Source organism: Idiotropiscis lumnitzeri, chromosome 11, assembly GCF_059441095.1.
Source record: "Idiotropiscis lumnitzeri isolate Australia: NSW breed Sydney's pygmy pipehorse chromosome 11, RoL_Ilum_1.0, whole genome shotgun sequence".
In the NCBI taxonomy this organism is placed as follows: Eukaryota; Metazoa; Chordata; class Actinopteri; order Syngnathiformes; family Syngnathidae; genus Idiotropiscis; species Idiotropiscis lumnitzeri.
The window spans coordinates 13,296,951-13,320,729 of NC_142401.1; the positions used below are offsets into that span (position 1 = coordinate 13,296,951).

The 23,779-nt window shown below is 42.3% G+C and overlaps 2 protein-coding genes across 4 annotated transcripts; both read left to right on the forward strand.

The window, feature by feature from the left end:
- Nucleotides 1-233: 233 nt before the first annotated feature.
- On the forward strand, nucleotides 234-14,809 carry LOC148327572 (protein polybromo-1-like). 3 transcript variants are annotated; one of them, XM_088307969.1, is made up of 30 exons: nucleotides 234-377; nucleotides 633-792; nucleotides 871-968; nucleotides 2,310-2,457; nucleotides 2,575-2,724; nucleotides 2,849-2,965; nucleotides 3,051-3,119; nucleotides 3,298-3,396; nucleotides 3,482-3,567; nucleotides 3,773-3,864; nucleotides 3,973-4,189; nucleotides 4,963-5,104; nucleotides 5,188-5,273; nucleotides 5,366-5,645; nucleotides 5,730-5,835; nucleotides 6,650-7,289; nucleotides 7,824-8,035; nucleotides 8,140-8,328; nucleotides 8,890-9,047; nucleotides 9,126-9,371; nucleotides 9,819-9,964; nucleotides 10,060-10,217; nucleotides 10,307-10,490; nucleotides 10,571-10,778; nucleotides 10,886-11,084; nucleotides 11,162-11,317; nucleotides 12,493-12,657; nucleotides 12,901-12,965; nucleotides 13,460-13,646; nucleotides 14,114-14,809. In XM_088307969.1, the coding sequence occupies exons 2-30, from the start codon at nucleotides 658-660 to the stop codon at nucleotides 14,275-14,277; spliced, it is 4,902 nt and encodes a 1,633-aa protein (XP_088164095.1). In that variant the 5' UTR covers nucleotides 234-377; nucleotides 633-657; the 3' UTR covers nucleotides 14,278-14,809. The 3 variants fall into 3 exon arrangements, with proteins under 3 accessions (XP_088164095.1, XP_088164096.1, XP_088164098.1); XM_088307970.1 differs by having other exon boundaries at nucleotides 11,162-11,233; XM_088307972.1 differs by lacking the exon at nucleotides 12,493-12,657 and having other exon boundaries at nucleotides 11,162-11,233.
- Nucleotides 14,810-15,376: 567 nt separating this feature from the next.
- Nucleotides 15,377-23,553, forward strand: stau1 (staufen double-stranded RNA binding protein 1). Its single transcript, XM_088309084.1, has 15 exons — nucleotides 15,377-15,571; nucleotides 17,068-17,336; nucleotides 18,124-18,245; nucleotides 18,328-18,484; nucleotides 18,582-18,732; nucleotides 18,832-19,003; nucleotides 19,071-19,166; nucleotides 19,242-19,454; nucleotides 20,330-20,473; nucleotides 20,949-21,095; nucleotides 21,185-21,260; nucleotides 21,338-21,651; nucleotides 21,738-21,860; nucleotides 22,721-22,800; nucleotides 22,867-23,553. Exons 2-15 carry the CDS (start codon nucleotides 17,132-17,134, stop codon nucleotides 22,952-22,954), a joined length of 2,088 nt encoding a protein of 695 aa, XP_088165210.1. The 5' UTR covers nucleotides 15,377-15,571; nucleotides 17,068-17,131; the 3' UTR covers nucleotides 22,955-23,553.
- Nucleotides 23,554-23,779: the final 226 nt, after the last annotated feature.

A 23,779-nucleotide genomic window follows, 5' to 3' on the forward strand; every position in this document is an offset into this window, starting at 1 on the left:
GGATATAATGCCGTGTCAATCAAAAATGAGCTATTGCAAATGCAGAAACGGGAAGAGGTTTGGTTTGTAAATAAAATCACGTGATTAAAGATTTTTAAAGCATGAATCATTCAATTAAGTTGTTATTTTATGTTACAAAAACTTTATTTGTATTCATTTTTATTCATGTTATTTTTGTCACGCGATTTTTGTATGGCTTAATGTGGTTGCAGTACTGTTCTGAATCTGTAGATGGAGACACTGCCCGTTTGTGGGTCTTTTTTCCACTACCATACAAACAACACAAGCTCAACTTCCGGGCTGGAGTTTTCAAACACTGGCGAGCTAGCCGCTTTATCTTCGCTCAGGGAATTACGACTGTCTTCTCCATTTTTGCGGTAAATTCGTTTTGTGATGACTGAGTTATGCCATACTTTCAACATGCTTTATTTTACAAATATATGCAGTTTGTCGATTTGTTCTCTTGTTGGACCAGCGGGAGTAATGCTAACGAGCTCCTTGCTTTGTTTCATACATCCAAGTGATGCTCAGGCTAAACGACAAAATTTAGACTCGAACCACGATTCTTGTCCTTTTTTTCCTCGTTTTTTCTCAAGTCTAAGAAAGTGTGCATGCTTTCTCTGTTTTTGTAGCTCGTTGCTATAAAGCAGCGCATCAATGTCGAGCGCGAAGAGGAGAAGAGCGACCTCACCCTCCAGCAGTGTGAGCGGAGGAGGAGACCTCGACGACGTTTCTACTCCTGGAAGTGGTCGTAAAAGAAAATGGGCTTCCAGTGTTCCGCCTGTAGACACGGTAAATGCTCGAGTTTTGTGATCAGGTGTTTGGATGATCTCCCAGTGCTAACAACGCTAATTCATGTCTGTCGTCTAGATTGCTGTATGCCACGAGCTGTTCAACGCCGTCAGGGACTACAAGGATGATCAAGGGAGAAACCTCAGTGAACTTTTTCTAAGGGTACCAAAGAGAAGGTATTTTATTGTAAATACTGGCTGAAAATAGTTTTTCAGTTGCATGGTGCATTTCCACATTGACACATGATGAGAAGCAACCAGGTGTTTGCTGTCTTACTCAAGGACACTTTCTCCCGGGTTTATTATTAAAGTAAGCATCATTATCGGAGATGAAATCTCCACCTCGGGACATGCCACCATAAAATCTCAAACACTAATCAATGACCTCAAGGTATTCGAAATACCTGCACAGTCTAAATAGACTTATTATAAGTTTATGTAGTAAACATTCTACCTTTACAAAGATGGTAATAATCCATCCATCCATTATCTGTATTGCTTCTCACAAGTGTTGCCAGATAATTTTAAAGTGACAATATAAGACAAAATAAGTCAGGCGGGGCGCAAAACTGAACTGAACTGTACTGAATTGTCGCACATTGCAGGTTTTGGCCAAAAGCTTTGCTACGATAAAACTTAAGTGTTTCCATTACAGTGACAATAAAGTAGATTTTATTTATTTATTTATTTATTTATTCATTTTGGCCGATGCCAATTTTTGGCAGAAAAAAGTACAGATTAATTGGCCATTGATTTAAAAAATATATAATGCATAAAATATTTCAATGGGCTTCAAATATCCGAAGATTTTTGCTATTTGTTCCTATTCCCCGTGACTAGATCAGGTAAACTGTAAATGTTCTATTTAAAAAAAAAAAAGTTATTTATTTTGTTTCCCAGAATGCAGTGAGTGGTGCAATGCGTAATAAGTGAAGTCATCAGGACATTAATCCTTGTCTCATGCATGTTTATGTTACCAGTAGTTGAACATGTGGCACGATTTTTTTGGTATGGGAGTGCTTGATTTTCAGTAATCTGTCTTTCGTGGCGATTGTTTCCCAAAAACTGCAAAAAACACAGTCCCTGAACACCAGACACCACCCCCAAAACGTTTTATTCGATAGTTTAAACCCCAAATTAACCCTCTGCACTCTTTAAGACAATTCTAGACTCAAACACAAGTCAGCGTTCTTACCAGTGTTGATTATTAGGACCATCTATGATGCACCTAATGCGTGGTAGGCTTTGGGTGTCACTATATAGTGGAGGAATTTGCTGAAAGAAATACACGTGTTCTAATTAGAAATTGCCAAATAGTCCGGGCTGCAAAATTTAAACTGCAAGATATCTGGAGAGCCCGTCACTGTATATACTGTATTTTGCTTTTATATGCTGTAGATAAAGCGCAATATAATTTGCATTCCTTTGCCATTTCCCATTTTTATGCAGGAATCTCACTGATTCTAACCAAAACCCAACAATGGATTATACTCATGGTTTGCTAATTGTATTCTCCAGAAACCTGCCTGATTACTATGAGGCGGTGTCCCAGCCGATAGACATGACAAAAATTCAGCATAAGCTGAAGGCAGAAGATTATCAAGAGGTGGAGCAGCTCACAGCAGACTTCGAGCTCATGTTCAATAATACCAAATCCTTTTACAAGGTACTAAATAAACTCTCTTTTTCTCTCTTGGTAGCCCTTGTTATTTAAATTCTAGTGGCTGTCATTAATTTTGTTGTTCTTCCTCAAATTATACTATGATTCTTGTCATCAATCTAGAGGGACAGCGAGGAGTATCAAGCTGCCACAAAGCTGTGGGTCATGTATTTGCAGACCAGGAATGACATTTTGCAGAGCGGAGATGGGGAAGACGACGATGACGATGGGGATGACATGATGGATAACCCAGGGGTGTCAGCGGAAGATGAGGTCAGTCCGGTGACATATTATTGTTACCTTGTCAGCCTCATATCACATGCATGTATTCACTGTCAAAATTGAAAGCAATTGGAGCTACAGACCAGCCAGTAGCAATGACATTTATTTCACTCAGGCATCCTCCAGCAGCTTAAAGGAAGTGTTAGAGCAACTGCTCGCCGCAGTTGTTTTGTACACTGATCCCTCAGGTCACGTGGTCAGTAAACTCTTTGAGAAGTTGCCTTCCAAATCGGTAAGTATTGATTGACTCGGCAAATGATGCCATTGTTACCCACTAAATATAACTGCAGTCTCTCATGCCATTTTTTTTTTGATAGCACTACCCAGACTACTATGCTGTTATAAAGGATCCCATTGATCTGAGAACAATCGCTCAACGAATACAGGTTGGTACATTTACTCTGTTTTCCCAAAAGCTGCTAGTCTTTGCTCTAATGCACATCGTTAATAAATGAATCCCATAATTTAGAAAGAAATTGACATAAATCTACATCACAAATAAATGCCTGCTTCTCTCTCCTGTTAAAAAAAAAAAACCAAACAATTTTTTCCTCACTTGCTCAGATGGGATACTACAAAAGTGTCAATGCCATGGGCAAGGATATCGACCTTATGGCCAAAAATGCCAAAACCTACAATGAACCCGGATCTCAGGTTTTTAAGGTTTGTCCTTTATGAATTAAATTTACTTACTTGCGGACCACATAGTAGTCCAGTTGTTGTAACAATTTGTCGTGTCATATTATAGGATGCAAACACCATAAAGAAAGTGTTCATCCAGAAAAAAACTGACCTGGAACATGCTGAACCCACTAAATCCAGTCTTCGCATCAGGTAATTATTATTTGTTCTGTAACAATAGCAACAGAATAATTAAGAATAAAAAATAAAAGTTACAAGGGAAGAATGCACTATAATTGAGTGCAGCATATCGAATGGCACATTTACTTATTGGCCAGTCAAATTTAATCAGTATAAATCTGATTGGCTTTTTTTTTTAAGCTTATGAATCAGTGTTGCGTTCTTTTGCCTTATTAAGAAATCGCAGATCTGGGCAGGGAGATCGACTTTCTGGCGTCAGCGTAGCTCTTCAGTACGGCTCGGAGAGTGAGGATGACCCTGTGCTCTCCGGTAAGCGTCGTTGGACAGCACTAACTGTATTAAAAAAGATAATAAAATAAAAGATAAATTAAAAAAAATCCTTCAACAAAGGCATCCAACCATTTCTTATTTCCACAGGCTCAGTGTGCTACGACGAAGGCGAGTCGGAGGCTGAGAGTCAGAGTTCTAGCATGGAGATGAGCAACCCCATCTTCCAGCTGTATGAAGCCGTGCGAGGTGCGAGAAATAGCCAAGGCCAGCTGTTTTCCGAGCCCTTCCAGAATCTGCCGTCTCGCAGGGAATATCCCGACTATTACCAGCAGATCAAACAGACCATTTGTCTGCAGCAAATCAGGTAGAGATTATGAATACATTTAAATGCTCATACAAGGGGACTTCGGTTTACGGCGTATCCCACATGAGACATTTCAATGGTACAAACGGCGCTCGAGGAACTATAATGCCACCTTGACTCACTCTTGCACGCACAGACACACACCCACACACACTTTAGTACGTTTTTGTGTTGTGCCTTTAAATGAGGTGGCCTACCTTGAGAGTGCCTTGTAGCTCTCATCTAGCTCTTTCTGTCTCACCTCATGCACGACAGGCTCCCACAACGGGGACTGAGGAGTGCTTGCCTAACTTACAAGAGCATAGCGGATGCCGGCTGCACTTGACAGAGTTTCGTAAAGCACAATTACTTCATGTATCACGTTCTTGGGTGCAATATTGATGATTAGTTTTCAACACCTGAAATACGTGACGCATCGCACAAAAAGAAGTTTAGTTGGGAAATCAAGTCAGCAGATGTCAGGTGTTTAGTGAACAGCAATTCGGCACCCTCAGAAATTGAGGTAGCGCCATAGTTTGCTTCGGCATAAGTGCAGGTGGTCACATGGCACCAAAAGACACATTCAGTTACTGCCGTGAGCAATGCTTCTTCACGATTACTGTATGAAAAAATGCATCAAGGCCAGAAATGAATGAATGACTCATGACTTTACAGCGTTTGATAGGTTAGTAGTTACGCCAACGCTGTACAAGCAGAACTCTATTGTAAACCAAGGACCACCTGTACAGTGTTATTCGTCAGTTTTTATTGGCATTTCTTTCCCTTTGTTGCAGGACAAAAATGAAGAATGGTGAATATGAAAATATGGAACAAATGGATGGTGATCTCACTTTGATGTTTGAGAATGCAAAGCGATACAACATGCCCAACTCAAGCATTTATAAACGGGCCCTCAGGCTTCAACAGATTTTGCAGGTAATAATTTATTTCATCTTCCCTTGTGCTGCATTTTGTTTTGCACAAGATTGGAATGATTCAGTGTTGCCCTTTTCTTTCAGGCAAAAAAGAGGGAACTTCAGAGAAGAGATGATGACGATGGTGACAGTCTGCTGTCATCTGACGCAGGCAGCACCAAGAGAAAAAGGTATTCATTCATCAAGTCAGTTTCTCCCAAGCTCTATCGTTTAACCTTTGGTGTGTTGCTATTTTCTCATTTGATTCCCTTCTGGTTTGAAGCCACAAGAAAAATATTAAAAAGAACCGAATGAAAGCCCTGTACGCTGCAGTGACGGATGCCAGGGAGGTGGGCACCAGTCGCCGCCTTTGCGATCTATTTATGGTCAAGCCATCCAAGAAGGACTACCCAGACTACTATAAGGTTATCCTGGAACCCATGGACCTGAAGACCATTGAGCACAACGTTCGCAACGAGCGCTATGCCTCAGAGGACGCGCTGATGGATGACATGAAGTTGATGTTCCGCAATGCCCGCCATTATAACGAGGAAGGATCTCAGGTAGGATGCGTGAAGGATTTGCAACGACGCTATCAATATCATCTTTGCTGTCACCACATTTTCTTTCTTTGTCCATCACTGTAGGTGTACAACGATGCTGACATCCTTGAGAAGATACTGAAAGATAAGCGCAAGGAGTTGGGGCAGCCACCTGAAGAAGAGGATGTAGGATCTCCCAAACTAAAACTGAGTAGGGTTTATTTGTTGTTTTGTTTTGAATCCGTCCGTTAACATATTGAAGGACATTAATAATAGTTGGATGACATAATAACGAGCTTATCTTTTCATCCGCTTGGGATTGTTGGTTTCTTTAAGATCAAGTAAGATAATCCTTTTGTTGTTCTCACTGTTTTCAATAAAGTGTAAAAAGTTATGTAATCAGATAGGCTATATATGCATTGCTATCACATTCTAAAAATGGCACTTTTATGGTTTCGCTTATGTACCGTTGCTGTTTAGTGTAACTAAATAGTTATTGCATTAACAGGTATTATTTTTAATAACGGTGAAGTATTCCGCTGCTTGTATTCAATTTTGCCAATTGATTCCAATAGTATGATTTATATATGTAAAAAAAAAAAAAAGCCATTGGTTGTGTGAAATGTTGCACAGGTTGCAAATTAATATGTAAATGTAGAATCTACTCCCAGAACAAAATTTCATTAGCATAGTCCAGACTTAACCATCCTTGGATTTTCTTTTTCTTTTTTTTATCACAATACTGATGATTAGGATACAATGCCATAAGCTCTTAATGCTCATCGAGCAGACACAAAGTGACTCCACAAATGGCTTTCTGATTTGTGGAAACAATTTAATGTGTATATGTCAATATTTTTGCACATTGTTGATCAATTTCAGTATGAAGAACACAATTCATATTCCAGTTTTGGCTTGATAAGGATTAATTCTGCTCTTTCATAATCAAAACCCTGGTCAGTGGGGTCTTCATCCCCCCAAGGCTGTTCCTGTAATTGATTCTACATGTTTATTTATTTTTCCAGGAAAGAGTGGCGTCTCTCCAAAGAAGACCAAATACCTCACCCCACTGCAGCAGAAGTTAAACGAGCTCTACGACGCCGTGCGGAATTTCACTGACCGACGTGGCCGCCGCCTGAGCACTATCTTCCTGCGTCTCCCGTCTCGCTCCGAGCTGCCAGACTACTACGCGACCATCAAACGACCCATCGACATGGAGCGCCTGCGCAGCCACATGGCGGCGGGACGCTACCAGGACGTTGAGTCCCTGGCGGAAGACTTCACTGTCATGTTCAACAATGCTTGCATGTACAATGAGCCCGAATCGCTCATCTACCGCGATGCTCTTGTGCTGCACCGGGTTCTTCTGGAGACGCGCAAGCAGCAGGAGGGAGGAGAGGATTCTGGACCTCCTGTTGTGGGAACTCTGGTGCGTGAGATGATTAGGAACCTGCTGGTGTCAGTGCTTGGCCACCAGGACGAAGAGGGTCGATGCTACAGTGACTCGCTGGCCGAAATACCCGCCATGGACCCAGACACCCCAGAGAAGCCTCCGCTAAATTTCGACATAATCAGAGTGAATGTGGAGCGTGGCCGCTACAGGAGACTGGATGTCTTCCAGGAGCACGTGTTTGAAGTGCTGCAGAAGGCCAGGAGGCTGCACAGGTACCAACAGACTTTTCTTTGATTGTCTTTCAGCCAAGTTAGGATTTATTTAAAAAAAAAAATCATAAATGTTCACTCACTTCTGTTGAGGCCAAAAAGATTTGTAAAACATGTTTGCTAGAAATTGTGCCTTATTTAAATAACAATCTAGCGAGCTATATCTACTGTAAAATTTGGTCGATTGAGCACATTTGTGTGTTGTATTAACAGCACCCGTAAAATAAACTTTTTCTCACACAAGCTACTCTGATTTTAAATCCACATGTTGAGTGTTTTTGAGTCGAGTGGGTGTATGTACCGATCCAAAGGCTTCAGTGTCTGCTGATTAGATGAACAAAAACTTGAGCAGCTAACACTTAATGATGGAACTCTTGAAAAATGGACAGTAAATGTGATTTTGATGAGTTAAAGGGAAGCTAAGAATAGACAAGATCGGGAAAGATGCACAAATAGGTTTAGGCTGCAGAGGTTAAATTTAGGTGAAATAACTCTCGGCTGACTTACTTACTTTACTTACCTATTTACTTTTTGCAGGACCGACTCTGAGGTATTCGATGACGCAGTAGAACTGCAGCAATTTTTCATCAAGATCCGGGACGAGCTTTGCAAGAATGGGGAGATTCTGCAGACCACCGCGCTCAACTACACTTTGAAACACATGCACAATGACGTGGAGCAAGAGAAAAGGGAGAAAATACCCAAAGAAATTGAGGAGGATAAGGACAAGGAGGACGAGCCGAGCAAAAGTATGTGTGACACTCAACATTAACGCCAACAATTAGATGTTGATTTGATTCTTGAACGTAAAGTCTTCCTTCATTCTCTGCCCCCAAAAAATAAATAAATAAAGGTTCAAAGGAGAAGAACCTGCCAAGTGAAGTATGGCGGCCCGAGTCACATTCAGATCTCGTGTACAAGCAACAATGCACCTTCGAGAACTCCGCCTACCAGGTTGGGGAGTATGTCTATGTGCAGCCATCAGAAGCCAACCTGAAGCCTCACATCGTCTTGATTGAGCGTCTTTGGGAGGATACCCAAGGTTATTTAACTAACTTTTTAATCAATCACTTTGGGAGCATAGTTAACCAAAAAGAAGGGGAATTAAGGATGTGCTTGCACAAGTCTGCACACCCTCTTAAAATTGGGATGTGGCTATATTCTGAATTAAGCAATCCCATTCAAACTCATGTTAAATGGGAGATTTTTTTTTTTCAACTGGGATTGGAGCCTGTTGGGACAAGGAGAAGTACGAGAACAACTGAAATGTATCTTGGGTCTAGTAAGAGAACCTTTAAATGATGGAAATTGTGTGCTGACGCCTATTTAACATTTGATTGCAATTGGTCAATTCTGAACAAAGCTACATCTATACACACAGTTATAAGAGGGTATGTACACTTTTGCAACCACATTATTTCTGTTTATTTTTTTTACTTCCCCTCAAAGATTCCAAAATATCAATTGAGTTGCACGGGTTATAGAGCACATTATTTTGGTCATGTTTTTTTTTTTTTTTATCACCACCATGAATTAACATTTCAACATTGTTTTTTAGACTTGCATCCACTGGCTAATCTGATTTTTGTCTGTGTTTTTGAAGGTGAGAAGTGGCTCTACGGCTGCTGGTTTTACAGGCCGAGAGAGACCTTCCACATGGCTACTCGCAAGTTTCTGGAAAATGAGGCCTTCAAGAGTGACTACTACAACAGAGTGTCCTTTAGTAAAGTCTTGGGCAAATGTGTGGTCATGTTTGTGAAGGTAAGCCTGAACGAAGCCAAGGTAATTGCCTCTTAATTTCTTCTGTAGTCGCTCATGAGGGTTGCCTGACAATTGTAGGATTATTTCAAACTCCAACCGGAGGGCTTCAAAGCCGAGGACGTCTATGTTTGCGAATCCCGATACACTGCCAGGTGCAAGTTGTTCAAGAAGATCAAGATATGGGCCGTGCCTCCGAGCCCGGTCAGATTTGTCCCTCGAGACGTGCCCCTGCCTGTCGTCCGCTTCGCATCCATGTTTGCCAAGCCCGACTTGGAGAAACTTGAGAAAATCTCGTTTGGAGACAGCAGCAGTTTCGTAGACAAGGTGAGCTTTTAACTTTCTTGGTCATGAAAAATGTTTTATTGATTAGGCTGTCCCTGCTAAATCTAAAGGTAATTAACACCCCCGCCCCTTTATTTATTTTTTTTATTTAGCATCCTCCGAATCTTGATATCGCCTCTAGGCTGCAGTCTTTAAGAATAACTGCTTATCATCCATCCCTTAACCTGTCCGTGAGGTTACTCCAAGAACAAATAAAGAGACACAACGTATTATCTAAGAACATTAATTTTTGCCTCACACATTTGCTTCCATTTATCTCCTAATGATAAGAGTGTAAACGCGATTTGGGTGCCGTGTAAATAATTCAAGACAAATGTTAATTGGACCAAATGAAGTGGCTGTATGTGTTTGGCATGCTGTGAGGTATTTAACCTGAGCTAGTTAAGAGTCAAGCTATTAAGTCATGAGTGTTGCTATTGAATATTTTAGGAGCGGGAGGAAGTCTCCATGGAGGTGAGCGGTGCAGAGGCAGGCTGGCAGTATTATGAACAGTTGCGCTACAACAACATTTGGTTCAAAGTTGGGGACTGCGTTTACATCCAGTCGCATGGCCTCTCCAAACCTCGGGTTGCAAGGTAAAACCGTGTTTCAAATTGTTTTTGTTTGTTTTTATTGAACTGCTTGTGTTTGTGTTTTTTTGTGACCATTACAACCTTTGACTGGGTTGTAGGTTGGAGAAGCTTTGGGTGCAGAATGGCACCACTTTCTTTTTCGGGCCCATCTTTATTCACCCTGAGGAGACTGCGCATGAGCCCACTAAGATGTTCTACAAGAGAGAAGTGTTTCTGAGCCACCTGGAGGAGACTTTGCCCATGACTTGTGTTACAGGTATTGTGCTCATTCCTGATAAAGCCAATATATTAGTCACATGCTTATTTCCACTTATTTATTTACCTTGATTGTGTTTGTTCTCTCAGGCAAATGCATGGTGTCCTCGTTCAAAGACTACCTGTCATGCAGACCAACCGAAGTTGCAGAAGAGGATAATCTTCTTTGCGAGAGCCGCTATATAGATTCTGAGAAACAGGTGAAAAAGTTCAAGGGACTGAAGCGCTTCTCGTACTCTTCTAAAGTGGCGGAGGATGAGGTCTATTATTTCAGGTGAGTCCACTTGTGCAAAGCACTTGTGATTCATTGCGCAACCGCTCCAAGGCCGCGTTTCTTTTTGTTGTCATCCGTAGGAAATTAATAGTTCCACAGAAGGAAGCGTCTCCTTTTTTGAATAAGAAGATAGATGAGCTTGAGGTGAAACTAGCAGATGTAGACGATGGAGATGATGACATGGACGACATGGACGATGACGACGAGGGCATGGAAACGCCTTCAGTCCCTCAGATGCAAACCTCTCTCAATAGCGAAATGGACGGCACGCCTTACACACCTTCTCAGGTACATATTCACTGACCTCCGCCAACTACATCTCACAGCAAATATTTCCCACTCTTCATAAAATGTACACACAAAACTGCTTAAACCCTTCCTTTTTTTTCTTACAGTCCACACCAAAGATTAAAGGCTTGTCAAAGAAGGAAGGCGCCAAGAGGAAGATCAACATGAGCGGCTACATCCTGTTTAGCAGTGAGATGCGGGCAGTCATCAAGGCTCGCCACCCGGACTTTTCTTTCGGTGAACTGAGTCGTTTGGTGGGCACCGAGTGGAGGAACCTCGAAGCCGTCAAGAAAGCAGACTATGAAGGTGAACCTACAGAAGACGGTGTAAGCTCCTGATCCCAAATTGTGGTTCAAGACGTGACCATTTGCGTTTTGTTGCAGAACGGGCAGCCAAAATCGTGGAGCAACAGGAACGGGATAGGCCAGCCCTGAAGCAAGCGTCCCCAAGATCAGGTACCCCCGTAGGGTCACTGATGGGGGTCGTGCCTTCGCCTAGCACTATGGGCATGATAAACCAGACCATGACATCTATGTCAGGTAACCCCTCTCAGACACAGCACGAGTGTTTGACGACATGGCAGCAAGGAAATGAGGCAGGACTATTTAAAAACTCTTGAGGTGTTAGAAACAATGCAACCATGCCTATATATTATTATTATTATTATTTTGTTGCCTTGTGTTTTATGCTTGTCACCTTTTATTATGGCTGGCGTCTTCTTTGAAACTGCATGACCATGACATTGCATGAATAACCATTTTAACTGTAAATCTTCCATTCTCGTTTTGCCTGCTAACACTCATTTGTTACTCCAGTCCCTTTCACGCACAGAGCCTGTTTTTTTTTTTTTGTTTATTTAAAAGGAGGCCATTGAGGATTATTATTTTATGTAACTGTGTTAAAATCACAAACTTAATGTTTTCAAAATAATGCTGGACACTTGTAGGTTTGCACTAGTTTTTACTACTTGACCCCAAGCTCTCATTATCACATGATCGCCGGTTATCGGGAATTCCTGTTTGATAAAATGCATCAAGGTGCTAATAAGCCTGTGATAGCAAAGGTAGTGATTGCACTATACCCGGGCTTGGTGCTATTTTATCAAAGGCAAATACTGATCCAATGTAACCGTCAAAGTCAAACTCCCCAAATGCTAATGTTTGGAGTTCAATAAAAGAGTTCTGCGTAAATGTGCCTCAAAGATGAAAACTGAGGAACTCCACAAAACTCTTGAAACTGCAGCACAGTGCGCTTCTCAAGGATTAATGAAACTTTTTTCTGTCTGTCAGCGTACTATTGATGACCTGATGAATGGAACAAACTGCGACCCAGAAAATAGAAAAAACAACGGGAGCGATATATTTAATTAAAAACATACGCAAATTAATGTTGCCAAGCAAAAGCTAACGTGAATGAAAATGATCAAAAATGGTTACTGCTTCTTGTTCCCTCTCCGTTAAATAGTACTTTAACCTTTAGCCTTTTTACAAATTTCCAGCGACATTTAGCATTGCTTGTTAAAAGAATTGTAATTAAAAACAATGATCTCAAGAGTTTACCAGCCCATACTCGAGAGCCATGCATAAGCGTTCATGAGGCCTTTGTGTGAAAGGAGCCAAATGTGTGCATCGGTAGTGCATGTCATATTTTAGTCAGCTGCATGTCACTTATGCATGAATATGTTGTCATCCTCTCCTCGCCCTCTTCCCCCAAGGCATGATGGGAGCTTACGGGCCACCTTACATGCCCATGCAGGGTCCCCATGAGGGTTTGTTGAGTGTGGCCACAATGTCACCTTACCAAGCAGGGGGCCCCCACCTTCCGCCTCACCATCTCCAACAAGGTGGTATGCCTGGGTACCCGGGCATGCTTCATCATGGTAAGGGTTTACTGTGACAGCCACACCTGCTCAGTTGTGGTCTTCGTCTGCTCCACGTGACGGGTTGGGACACACACAGGCTCTACATTCACACTACTGACGCATGTGATAACACTGGGACCTACTACTACTAACAATGAGCTGAAATCACTAAACATACAACATTCTATTCTTTGGCTTCATTTAAAAGTTACGGGTGTCGTTTTAGTTGATCACTATTGGGTAATGAGTCCTCTTTAATAGGCATGATGGGCGCAGGTGTGAACGGCATGTCAGGAAGTCCCGCTCCAGGAGGCTTCATGCAGCAGGTGAGCTACAAACAATTGTTCATTTTACACTGCCTACAAGACCTGGCATTTGAGGACAAGTCGCCCCCCTTGGGGGGCCCGTGTGACCCTGGGGAACATGCTTATTTTTCCTGCCGTACTACAATAAAGTGTAATTGCACATCCACTCCAGTAGTTGGCAGTGGCGCTCTCATTGCTCATTGTGCGCGGCGGTGTAGGTTTGTTTTGCAACGAAAATGCTAGTATTTATAATTGCGGTGGTGGTGGGGTCGGGGCGCAAATTGTTTTCCTCTTGCTGGGGGGCGTAACAGAAAATAATTAAGAGGCACAGCTTTAACTATTCTTCATATTTGCGTTTACACAACTACGGATGCTTTAGTGATGGATATGGTCTTCATCCCATGTGCAAAATGAAGTTGACTCGCAGTATTAATGATGTAGAATCAGCTTGCTTCCAATAGTATTTTGATTGACATATTCTAGAGGAAAAATCCTAAATGTTGTTTCCATTTCAGCCAGGGATGTTCAGCTCAGGACAGCATGCTCCCCCACCCTACCCAGGACAGGGCCAGACCCCACCCATGTTTGTAGCTCCACCGCCGAAGACTCAGAGGGTACTGCACTCGGAGGCCTACCTGAAGTATATCGAGGGCTTGAATTCAGACTCCAGCACGGTTAGCAAGTGGGACCAAACACTGAAAGGTTCGAAAGTAGGCGGCTTTTTCCTCATGACTGCTTCTTTCAAATGATTTTGACTATTTGCATGTACATTTCCATCGACACAAGTCTGATATGGCTGTGTTTACTGTCTGTTTTAATCATTTTGAATATTTTAACAAGTTTGAAGTGTGTGGAAGGGGTAAAACTATATAAAAACAAAAAAAAATTACCAACTTTGTGTGGATTTGGAATGCATCCCCTGTAATAATTTGGGATTTCGCATTGATGTGGTAGATCCAATTTGTGTGTTTATCCTGCACTTGTAGATATCTGATACGCATATGATTTTGATCCACATTTGGAAGAGGCCTAATTACAATCTAGGATCAATTCCATGCATTTTTTTTCGTATTACACGGCATTGAACCATATCCAAATTGTGACACTTTGCATCATGCCGTCAAAATCCTGCCTGAATCACTTGAATCCAAAACCTGTCTCCACAACAGCTCAAAGGCGAGACACTCACATGACCAAAGAGCAAGAGAGCCGGCTGCCGGTTCACTGGCTGAAGAGCAAAGGAGCTCATTCCACAATGACGGACGCATTGTGGCGTCTGCGTGACCTGATGCTGAGGGACTCACTCAACATTTGTCAGGCGTACAATGTGTGACGTGACTACTTTTAACCACACCTCTCACGGCCCTTTTGCTCAAACTTGGAACTGTAGACGCTAGAAGCAATATTTTATAGCAATGCTAACCAATTTTATATTTATTAGTAACTATGAGAAGGTAAAGAGTTTGTGCATTTTCTTTATTGTTTTTTTACTCTGCTGATTAATTTTGCTGCAAAACAAGTGTTTTGGCGTATTGGTACTGTTAAAATATGTAAACGTATGGATACTATTTAATGATGTGTACCTACAATTGTTATTGTGGTGAATAGAACAGCAATGTACCATGTTTCCGAAAATAGATGCCTTACCCCACTTGAATAAATAAACATGACACCTCAAATAGGCCCACCACATCCCTTTAGAACCGGAATTAACAGGTTGTTCCACCATTGGTGCTGTATTCCCTTTTTCGTTTGATGTCTTCCACCATTTGTCATGATTGTTGTCTTTTCCACAGCAAATATGCTACCTGTAAAACTGTCAATGAAGTTTCAAGCAAAAGTGTTGGAAGTGTTCAGTGGGGGGGGGGGGGGGGGGGGGGGGGGGGCTAGCCCCTTGCGTCATCATTTCCACAGCACCCATGGCATCTGTAAATTTGACTGGATTTTAAACCAAAAGTGTTTGTGTTCAGACTGTGGAATATTGCGAAACAAAAATATGTGAAAAAATCCAACATTAAACTGAAGATATTTTGGAATGAAAAAAAACGAGTGTGTTGTTTTCAAGGCAGATGTGACGTAAAGATGACAGTGTAATTTGAAACGAATTTGCAACTGCATGCAAAATAAAAACTTGCCGAACTTTCCAACAATGAGCTGAAAATAATTTGGAATTGTAAAAAAAAAAAAAAAAAAAAAAGATTCTTGTCATGGTTGTCCTTTCCACAGCAGACATGCATTTGTAAAACAAAAGCGCAGAACATTACTTGAAGGAAACTGCTTCATTTTCGATCAATGAAATAAAGATAATCTTGTATTGGAAAAAACACTTTACCCCTAATAAAGTCTTAGAACCCTGCAGTTGTTCAAATACTCATGTCACCTTAGTCGGATGCTTTATTTCGGAAACATTTCCTCTTACCGTGACATCACTTCCTGAAACCGACTTAACATCGGGCCATTCTCTTTAGTGTTTGCCCTGTCTCCCCCCATGTCCACCTCTCCACTGTCCACAATTTGATTACAAAATTGCACAAATGAGCCCTTAAAAGTGGCCATTTAGGAACATAGACGACACCGAACCCGTGTGTCCTATTGAGCAGCTTCAAACCTGACAGGAGAACGCAAAGGTGAGGCTTGGTATTGTGCAGACTTTTTCGAGGCTAACATAGCAAAGCTAGCACTTTCGTCGGCCGGTGTAGAGAAAAGGGAGAATATTCTCATACCTGTGTGTTTGTCAGAGATAAAAAAAAAAAAAAAAACGCTGTCAGCTGTTTTAGCTTTTAGGCTGGTTGTTTGTCTTTGCGTTGAAACAATTGATGCGCGATATAATGTGATAAATTGGAAATGAAACAAAAGCGTCTGATGTGATTACCTGCATTAGCAAAGGACATTAGGTATCTCGGACGTGGTCTGCTTGGAGAGCACTACTCACCCGGTGGCCTCAATTCAACACAGACTCAATGTTTATTTATTGTCATGTAAAATGGCCATGCATCTGTGCAATGACGAGAGTATGCAATCAACCTAAACCGCATTTGAAGGCTTTCTGCCTTGCACATCATATTACCCTCCCACTTAATTAGTCAATTAAAAAAATAGCCAAATTGTACGATTTTCTTTTCTATCACATGAAGGTTTTGTAATGTTCCGCTCATGGAGATTTATGTGAAACAAATTTAACAGAACTCCTCCCGTTTGTCCACCTCTGCCGAGGAAAAGAATGAGGTCTTTGTTGGTGGGGAAACCCTTCCATGTGGGTGTGTGTCTAAATGATGGATGACGTGATTGTTTAAAATCACAAGTTCCTTTTCGTTCTCCCGTAGTGTGTGTTAATACGTTGTAATACAGTCGTGCAAAGTCATTCAAATGTCAAGATTCGAAAAGGCTACTCAGTAATGCTTATGGAAAGCTCAATTTTACACCCCCATGTCATCCATTTTCCATTTGATTTCCTAAGTAATTTTGTAGCTTCTTTCATCTTTGAGCATTTTTTTTTTTTTTAGAATTTAGAAGTGAGAGTGTTTGTTGACATTTCTTGTTCCCCATCTTGCACACATGCCGTGAAAATGCGCCGCCCGATTCAGACACGTTGGGATAGCACTGTTCCTACATTTAGCACAACATACTGTTATTAAAAAAGTGGCATTTTATTGTTTTTGTCAGTGAGGAACCACAGTAGTTTTTATTGACAGTACACCAAACAGGTGAGGTAAGGTGACCTCTGTAAAATATGTGTGGCTTGGAAGAAAGCGCGTACCTCGGGTCATCGTTTTACTAAAATGTCGCTAATCACAGCTTTTGCAACCTATAAACAACAATACCCTTGTCATAATGTTTCTGTTCATGTTGTCTGTTTCCGAACAGCAATTAAAGTCACTGCTCCTGACAAACTTTTGTTTGAACAGCCTTACCAGAGGTAGTCCAAAGTCTTTCCATTTTATTTATTATATTATTGGAGTGTTATTATTTTTTTTCTTCATTACAATTCCACTAAGGTTTAAGGTATTAGTTTTAAAAGTTAAATACTCTGGCGGGGCCTAGTTTTATGCAAGAGGTTCTTAACATGATCTTTTTTTTTTTTTTAATCTTACATTTACTGTTACTTTTACTTTTCTCTCAACAGTTCCCCTTTCATTGCTACACTGAAAAGTTTCAACGCTCCCCCTGATAAACTCAGAGCAGCAAAGATGTCCCAGCTCCAGTTCCAGTGTCCGGCCAGTCCCATGCCCGCTGCCCCCGCCCCCGCCCCACCACAACTGGGGCCGCCTCAGCTTAGGCCATCTTTCAGCATCCCTTGTGCCGCCAGCACGTTGGCGTCGGAGAGCGCCGGCCAGCCCGTCAGGAGCTCCGCTCTCCCTGCCGGCTCAGCCACTCCCTACGCTACCATCACAGGTTTGTTTGTTTGAGCACTGTTTGCTCAGAAAGCCGTTCTCTCGTTTAAGTTGATCTTTTATATGAAGCACAATTGATCGCATTCTTTTTCAAAAATTAGAAGTGTTGTTTTTCTTCTTCAAATTGGTACCATAATTAAATCAATGAATCCATTGGATAAAGATAAAGTTAAAAGTTGCTCCTTATTTGCCTTTTCATGTGTATGTGATGTCTTTGAAATAGAAGATTTAAAAGAGCCGCGAATCAAGGGGTCAAAGGAAGATCGCATGTAAAAGCGTATGAGTCGTATATCAACTTGACGGTTGTCTTAAGCAGGCAGGCTGTGTGTTGGGTAACTCTGCGTGAGCTGTGGCCGATAGCAGCATCTGAATAAATGCATTCTGTTACCGTTTGTGGGAATAAAGAAACTCAAGAGCATCGACTTCTGTGTTGTCCTTGAAACACAAACGAGGGCCTTGCACTATAGTCTTTGCTCCACATGACTTATCGAGGCTGGTCCTCCCTTTTGGAATATCAGTCATGAAAAATCCAAAGTAAAATACAGCCTCTATCGAGAAGCCTTTGATCTTCGCTAAGATCTTGTGAGATGTCATCTAATGAACGCTTGTGATTTTGCTTTATTTACTTGATTTCGTGTGCAGTTCTGATGTCTTGTGTGATGGCAGAATAAATTAATTAATTTAAATTTGCGTTATGTCTGAATGGACAAATTCAAGGTTTGTCGCCTTAACATTTGACTTTTTGATTATTTTTGGATTTTTTGTCATGCATTTTTTTATTCTTCCAGTATCTAACATGGCAAACCCTAAAGAGAAGACCCCCATGTGTTTGGTGAATGAGTTAGCCCGTTTCAACAAGCTCCAACCTGAGTATAAGCTACTGAGCGAGCAAGGACCGGCGCACTCCAAAGTATGTTGGGAGACTCTTTCACAAACGAGCTTCATTTTTATTTACTAAATGGAGAGCTTACGCTCTTCCTTGTCCCCATCAGATTTTCTCAGTGCGGCTAACACTGGGAGATCAGTACTGGGATGCAGAGGGGACGAGCATCAAGAAGGCGCAGCATTCCGCTGCTACAGCTGCCCTGGCGGAGACCGTCCTTCCGAAGCCCACCATCAGGACACCACGCAACATAGGCAAGAACGCAGGTTGGTGCCTCCCCACTGCTCTCATGACTAACAAATGGCTTTTTGATCTCATGCGTGATCAGGATTGGCTGCGTTTGTGTGTGCTTGCTTCTGACAGATGGTATGATTCAAATCATGGAGTTGAACGCATTGTGCTCCAAACTTAGTAAAAAGCCCATCTACAAACCCATCGACCAATACCCGATGAGACCAGCGCACATGAGTTATGGTGTCCGTGTCGCGGGGCCCTATCAGCGCTCTATGCAACAGTAAGTTTGGCCCATTTATTATCCACTTTTTCTGCTTCATGAAATTGTCTATTATTTCCTTTGTTGAAAAAAAAAATGCTATGTTAACTGTGTGTCCAGTTACTACTACCCATTTGCCCCCATGGGACCAATGATCTACCACATGGAACTATCCATCGGAGGCCAACAGTTTGTCGGGAAGGGACGCACGCGGCAGCTCGCCAAACAGGACGCCGCCATGAAGGCGCTGAAAGTGCTGCAGAGGGAGCCCGTATTGCAGCAAATGCCAGAGGTGAGAGCTGTGCGCTCAGAAATCCTGTTGACCAATTTAATCCTTGTTCTTTTTTTTTTTCTCTCAGGTGAACGAAGAACCCGAAGAAGAGAACCTCAACAAATCAGAAATCAGTCAAGTGTTTGAGATTGCACTGAAGCGCAACCTACCTGTAAATTTTGAGGTATCGCTCATTTTAATTGGAGGCTCGTTAACATGTTAGGTGGCCGCCAACTGTCGACATCATTGTGTTATCCAGGTGTTAAAAGAAGAAGGCCCGCCGCATATCAAGAGTTTTGTGGTGCGCGTTGCAGTGGGAGAGTTTTCCGGAGAAGGCGAGGGTAAGAGCAAAAAGATCGCCAAGAAGTTGGCAGCCGCCGCTGTGCTCGGAGACTTGAAGAGGCTACCTCACATACCCAGCGTGGAGAAGACGCTGCCACGCATCAAGAAGAAAACCAAATCCATCATTAAGGTACTCCTAAAATGTTGCACATGAAACAGTTTGAAACATTTTTATACCATATATTTTGTGATTTTTTTTTTTTCAAAGTTAGTCGCCAGATGCCTCTTTTAATTGTGGCTACTTAATGATCAATTCATTGTCAACTTTAATATTTTTCTTTCTTCATTTTCAAAAACACAAAACCTTTTTTCCGCTGTAAATATCTTATTAACTTCATTGTTGTAAACAAAAGAAATAAGAAATGACGCATTGAAAAGGCATGAGCAGCACGCACGACTCGAGGCAAAATGTCCTCAAATTGATGTGCACGAGCCAAGTGTAAGAGAATAAAGCAACTAGAGCATACTGATTCTTGATGAGGTGGCAACATTTGTAATAAAGCAGCCGAGAGACAAGAAGTCTCGCCGCACCCACTCAGTTTTTGTCGTAGGTATAGACATGATGCAATATTTATGATTTTATGGAAAAAAAATGTTCAAAATGACTCACAACGGGTAAACTGAGGCAACTTGGCTTTTATTCAGTCCTGAAGTTAAAAAAAAATAACCCTGCATCTCTTTATTTTGCATTACGTGTCATAAGAAATAATTAATGCACTTCAGTTATATTACAGAAGATATTTACTACTTCAAACTGAGAAAATGGTCTGATTTGTTTTGTGGTTAGATCTCATAAGCTCCAGGTTTGCCACTTCCAAAAAGTCTGAAACACAGCTTTCCTGTTTCATTTCACCTCCAGACAATGCAGGAAAAAGATTCGTCATCCTCTGCCAAGTAGTGGAGTCACTGAACGATTGCTATGCTTCAAGACTGTGACATCCTTAAAACATCTAAGGGTTTCAATGAAATGAATCCCAGTCAGAGTCTTTCACATTCTGCCCACAGCTGCAGACCAGCCCGGAATACGGCCAGGGAATGAATCCCATCAGTCGGCTGGCTCAGATCCAGCAGGCCAAGAAGGAAAAGGAACCTGAATACAGCATGGTGACGGAGAGAGGGCTGCCGCGACGTCGGGAGTTTGTCATGCAAGTGAGTCCACGGCAACCCAATCACTCTTCAATCCTCCCTCTTGAGTCCTTTTCACACTGCGCTTGGCTTTCTTGGTGTTAACCGTGGAGGTGGGTCGCCTGGTGGGTTTGCCCGCTGGGTATCAAGTAGACCCAGTTTCATTTCTCTTCTGTCCCAAGGCTCACGGTGGGACTCTGCATTTATTATTACTTCTTCCATATTCTCCATGCAATTTATGTTGCAGCCTGCCAAAATCTTTGACTGTTAGCACTCAGAAGCTACTTTGCCAACCCCTCTCCTATTGAACGCGCTTGTACGACATCCTACCAAGAATTGACCGTTTTTCAATTCAAGGCACAGCATACACCCGCCATGCGCAGCTGACGCAATGTATTTTCATTCTGCCGTCACAGCACCTCATCAATGGGTTTGGTGATGGCGCGCTGTGCTCTGCTAAGTGCAGTGCGAAAAGGCCTTTATCCTTTTTTCGTTCCAGGTGAGAGTGTGCGGCCAGTCTGCAGAGGGCATGGGGCCGAGCAAAAAAGTGGCAAAGAAGAACGCGGCAGAGAAGATGTTGGAGCTGCTGGGCTATAAAGTGCCTCAACCTCAACCCCCTAAACCGGCACTTAAAACTGAAGAGAGGGTATTTGTTTGACCTTTTTAGGTAATACAAAAGCATGACCCCGTTGGTATGTTTAATCTTAAATGTCTGTTGTTTGTGGAAATATTCAGACCCCTGTGAAAAAGCCTGGCGATGGACGCAAGGTGACATTCTTTGAGCCTGGCTCTGCGGAGGAGGTGCCACTGGGTGGGTGTTCGTGCGTGGAATGTAGAAATTGTTACTGCCTTCCTGTTTTCGTCACATCCTCCCCCAATGTCTTACAGCTTCCAAGGAGGAGGAGTTCCGCCTGCCTTACTTGAGCCACCAGCAGCTTCCGGCGGGCATCCTGCCCATGGTGCCCGAGGTGGCTCAAGCGGTCGGCGCCTGTCAAGGACCACAGGCCAAAGACTACGGCCGAGCAACACCAAACCCAGGCAAAGCCACCGTCACGGCCGTAATTGCCAATGAGCTGCTGTACGCCGGCACTTCCCACACGGCTGAAGCTATCCTAAAGAACAAAAACATCCAGACGCCCCACGGCCCCCTCACCAGGCCCTCGGAACAGCTCGCTTACCTTGCGTCTGTGCAGGGTCTGCAGGTAGACTTCAATGCCTTCAGACACTCCGTCATCTTAGCGTTGTGTGCTCAACAGTAAAGACATTATTTCTTTTTTTTTGCATGCAGGTGGAATACAAAGATTTCCCTAAAAATAATAAGAACGAGTTTGTATCGCTTATTAACTGTTCCTCCCAGCCGCCGCTCATCAGCCATGGAATGGGAAAAGATGTAGAATCCTGTCATGATATGGTAAGACAATACAAGATTTTATTGTTATTTCTTCCAAGGGTTTGTTCTGGCAACAAATTGGACACAAGCCATTTGGTCATGATGGCTGACTTCGCCCTAATTTAAAAAACTTTCCCGTAGAAAATCATATGAGCTGAATTACAGACTCAAATTTTCACCATCATAAAACTATCTTTATCTGTACACACAACGTTTAAGAAGTGACTGTACATATTTACCAAGGGAAGTGGTGTTTTAAATTCTGCATTGGCTTAACATTTTCCATGACACCCTTTGTATGCTTTTAACGTCAAACGTTCTTTGTTACAAGGTTCATCTTTCCCCGAATACTGTTTGAAGGTCAAGACTTATTGGCCACATGCGTGCAGAAGCTGCTGTTGGCCACAGCTCACCCACAGACACTCAGCCGGCCCCACCAGACCCCGCCTCTTAAAGACACAGACACGACAATACATGCAGTGTTTACAGTGTGTTTTAAAAACTTGCCTAAAAAGTTTCCGTGTGATCGTAGACCCTCAGTTATTCCCGGTGGGTCTTGAAAATGTCCCTTGAAATAAACTTGGGTTCACTGTAATCGTATTGTAATGTTGTCGTCAGTGCCTTTAAGTGCTGAAGTAATTTGTGGTTCTAGGAGTATCAGCATACATTTTTTTTATAGCATCACAAATAAATAAGTAAAAATGACGACCCCCTTATTGAGTTACTCCTTTTCACTGAGCTCAAGTGTCGTTAAAATACGTTTAAGTCACCTGTGACGATAGACGTGGGTATTTTTATTTATTTTAATCTGGCCTGTAACCAACAGCACATCATCAAAGCTGCTAGGAAAAGATGTAAATGACTCTTCTCCACCTCTGCAGGCTGCACTTAATATATTGAAACTGTTATCGGAGTACGACCAGCTGTTAAACGAGCGGCCCGGAAATGGAACAGCCTCTGGGTAAGCCTCGTTCCTGTACGGCATGAAGTCAGATCATTTTCATTAACCGGGCTCATTTTCCAACAGATGTGTAAAACAAGAGGTTGAAGGCGAGCTGCGTCCCAAACCGGCTAACTCAAGCACACTGGCCCCGCCCCTGGACGGCAGCGTTTAGCCCATCAGGTTGGCTTGACTGTAAAAGCACTCGAGAAAACTTGAAGACACTGTGTTCAAAGTCGCTGCAGGATGTTTTTGGCGGCTGTCAATCATGGTCACCTTTGCAACGTGCTCACAGTTAAACAAGATTGATCTGAACATTTTGGTTTTGCTCTCCTTGATGTTGTTTAATTGTACATTGTTTTGTTGCTCACTAGTGGGAGTAGCTGCATCCTAGCCAGTGATTTTGGTGGCTTCAATTGGAGAAACAAACTGTGAATTATGTCTTGTTAACACTTGTTTTTAAGTATTATGGTTTATTACTCCCTTTACGTTATTCATAAAAAAAAATCATCCTTGTCTAGGGTGCAGCTGTCAATGTTTCTGCAGTGCTTTCGCAAAAAAAAATCACAAGTGACGTGTTTCTGACATTTACCGTGCAGGGCCAGGAAGAAAGAGTGTGTTACTATAAATGTAGCGTGTGATGTAACGTGATGTTGTCTCCACTGTGTGTGGCGGGGCTGTCTTAACTCCCTTTACCTCCTTCATGTCGGCTTCCCGTCTCTTTCTGCTCCTTATGATGGAATTAAAGCTGTGTGTTCGTACGCACAAAACAAACACCAGTGTTCTCTTGTCTTTTTTTTTTTCCTTTCAAGGTCAGTGGCTGTTGGAATCCAAATTTCATTACCTATGTTGGAGACATTACAGCGAGCAGAGGGATCGGGGGTGGTTTACATGTGGTGCTTGCATACTGATTTTGAACTTTTTTTAAAAAGCATTTCTCTTTTTAAATATACGTGAGCGTCCCCACACATGATGGCAAAATCCCCGTGTGTGCGCTTGC

Bases quoted from the DNA above. Each gene is read 5' to 3' on its own strand.
- LOC148327572 (XM_088307969.1), top strand. From the start codon at position 658: ATGTCGAGCGCGAAGAGGAGAAGAGCGACCTCACCCTCCAGCAGTGTG. The intron at 969-2,309 runs GTATTTTATTGT...TGTATTCTCCAG, and splicing joins CTAAGGGTACCAAAGAGAAG to AAACCTGCCTGATTACTATG. The intron at 9,965-10,059 runs GTAAAACCGTGT...ACTGGGTTGTAG, and splicing joins TCCAAACCTCGGGTTGCAAG to GTTGGAGAAGCTTTGGGTGC.
- stau1 (XM_088309084.1), top strand. From the start codon at position 17,132: ATGTCCCAGCTCCAGTTCCAGTGTCCGGCCAGTCCCATGCCCGCTGCC. The intron at 21,652-21,737 runs GTAGACTTCAAT...TTTTGCATGCAG, and splicing joins CGTCTGTGCAGGGTCTGCAG to GTGGAATACAAAGATTTCCC. The intron at 21,861-22,720 runs GTAAGACAATAC...CCACCTCTGCAG, and splicing joins TAGAATCCTGTCATGATATG to GCTGCACTTAATATATTGAA.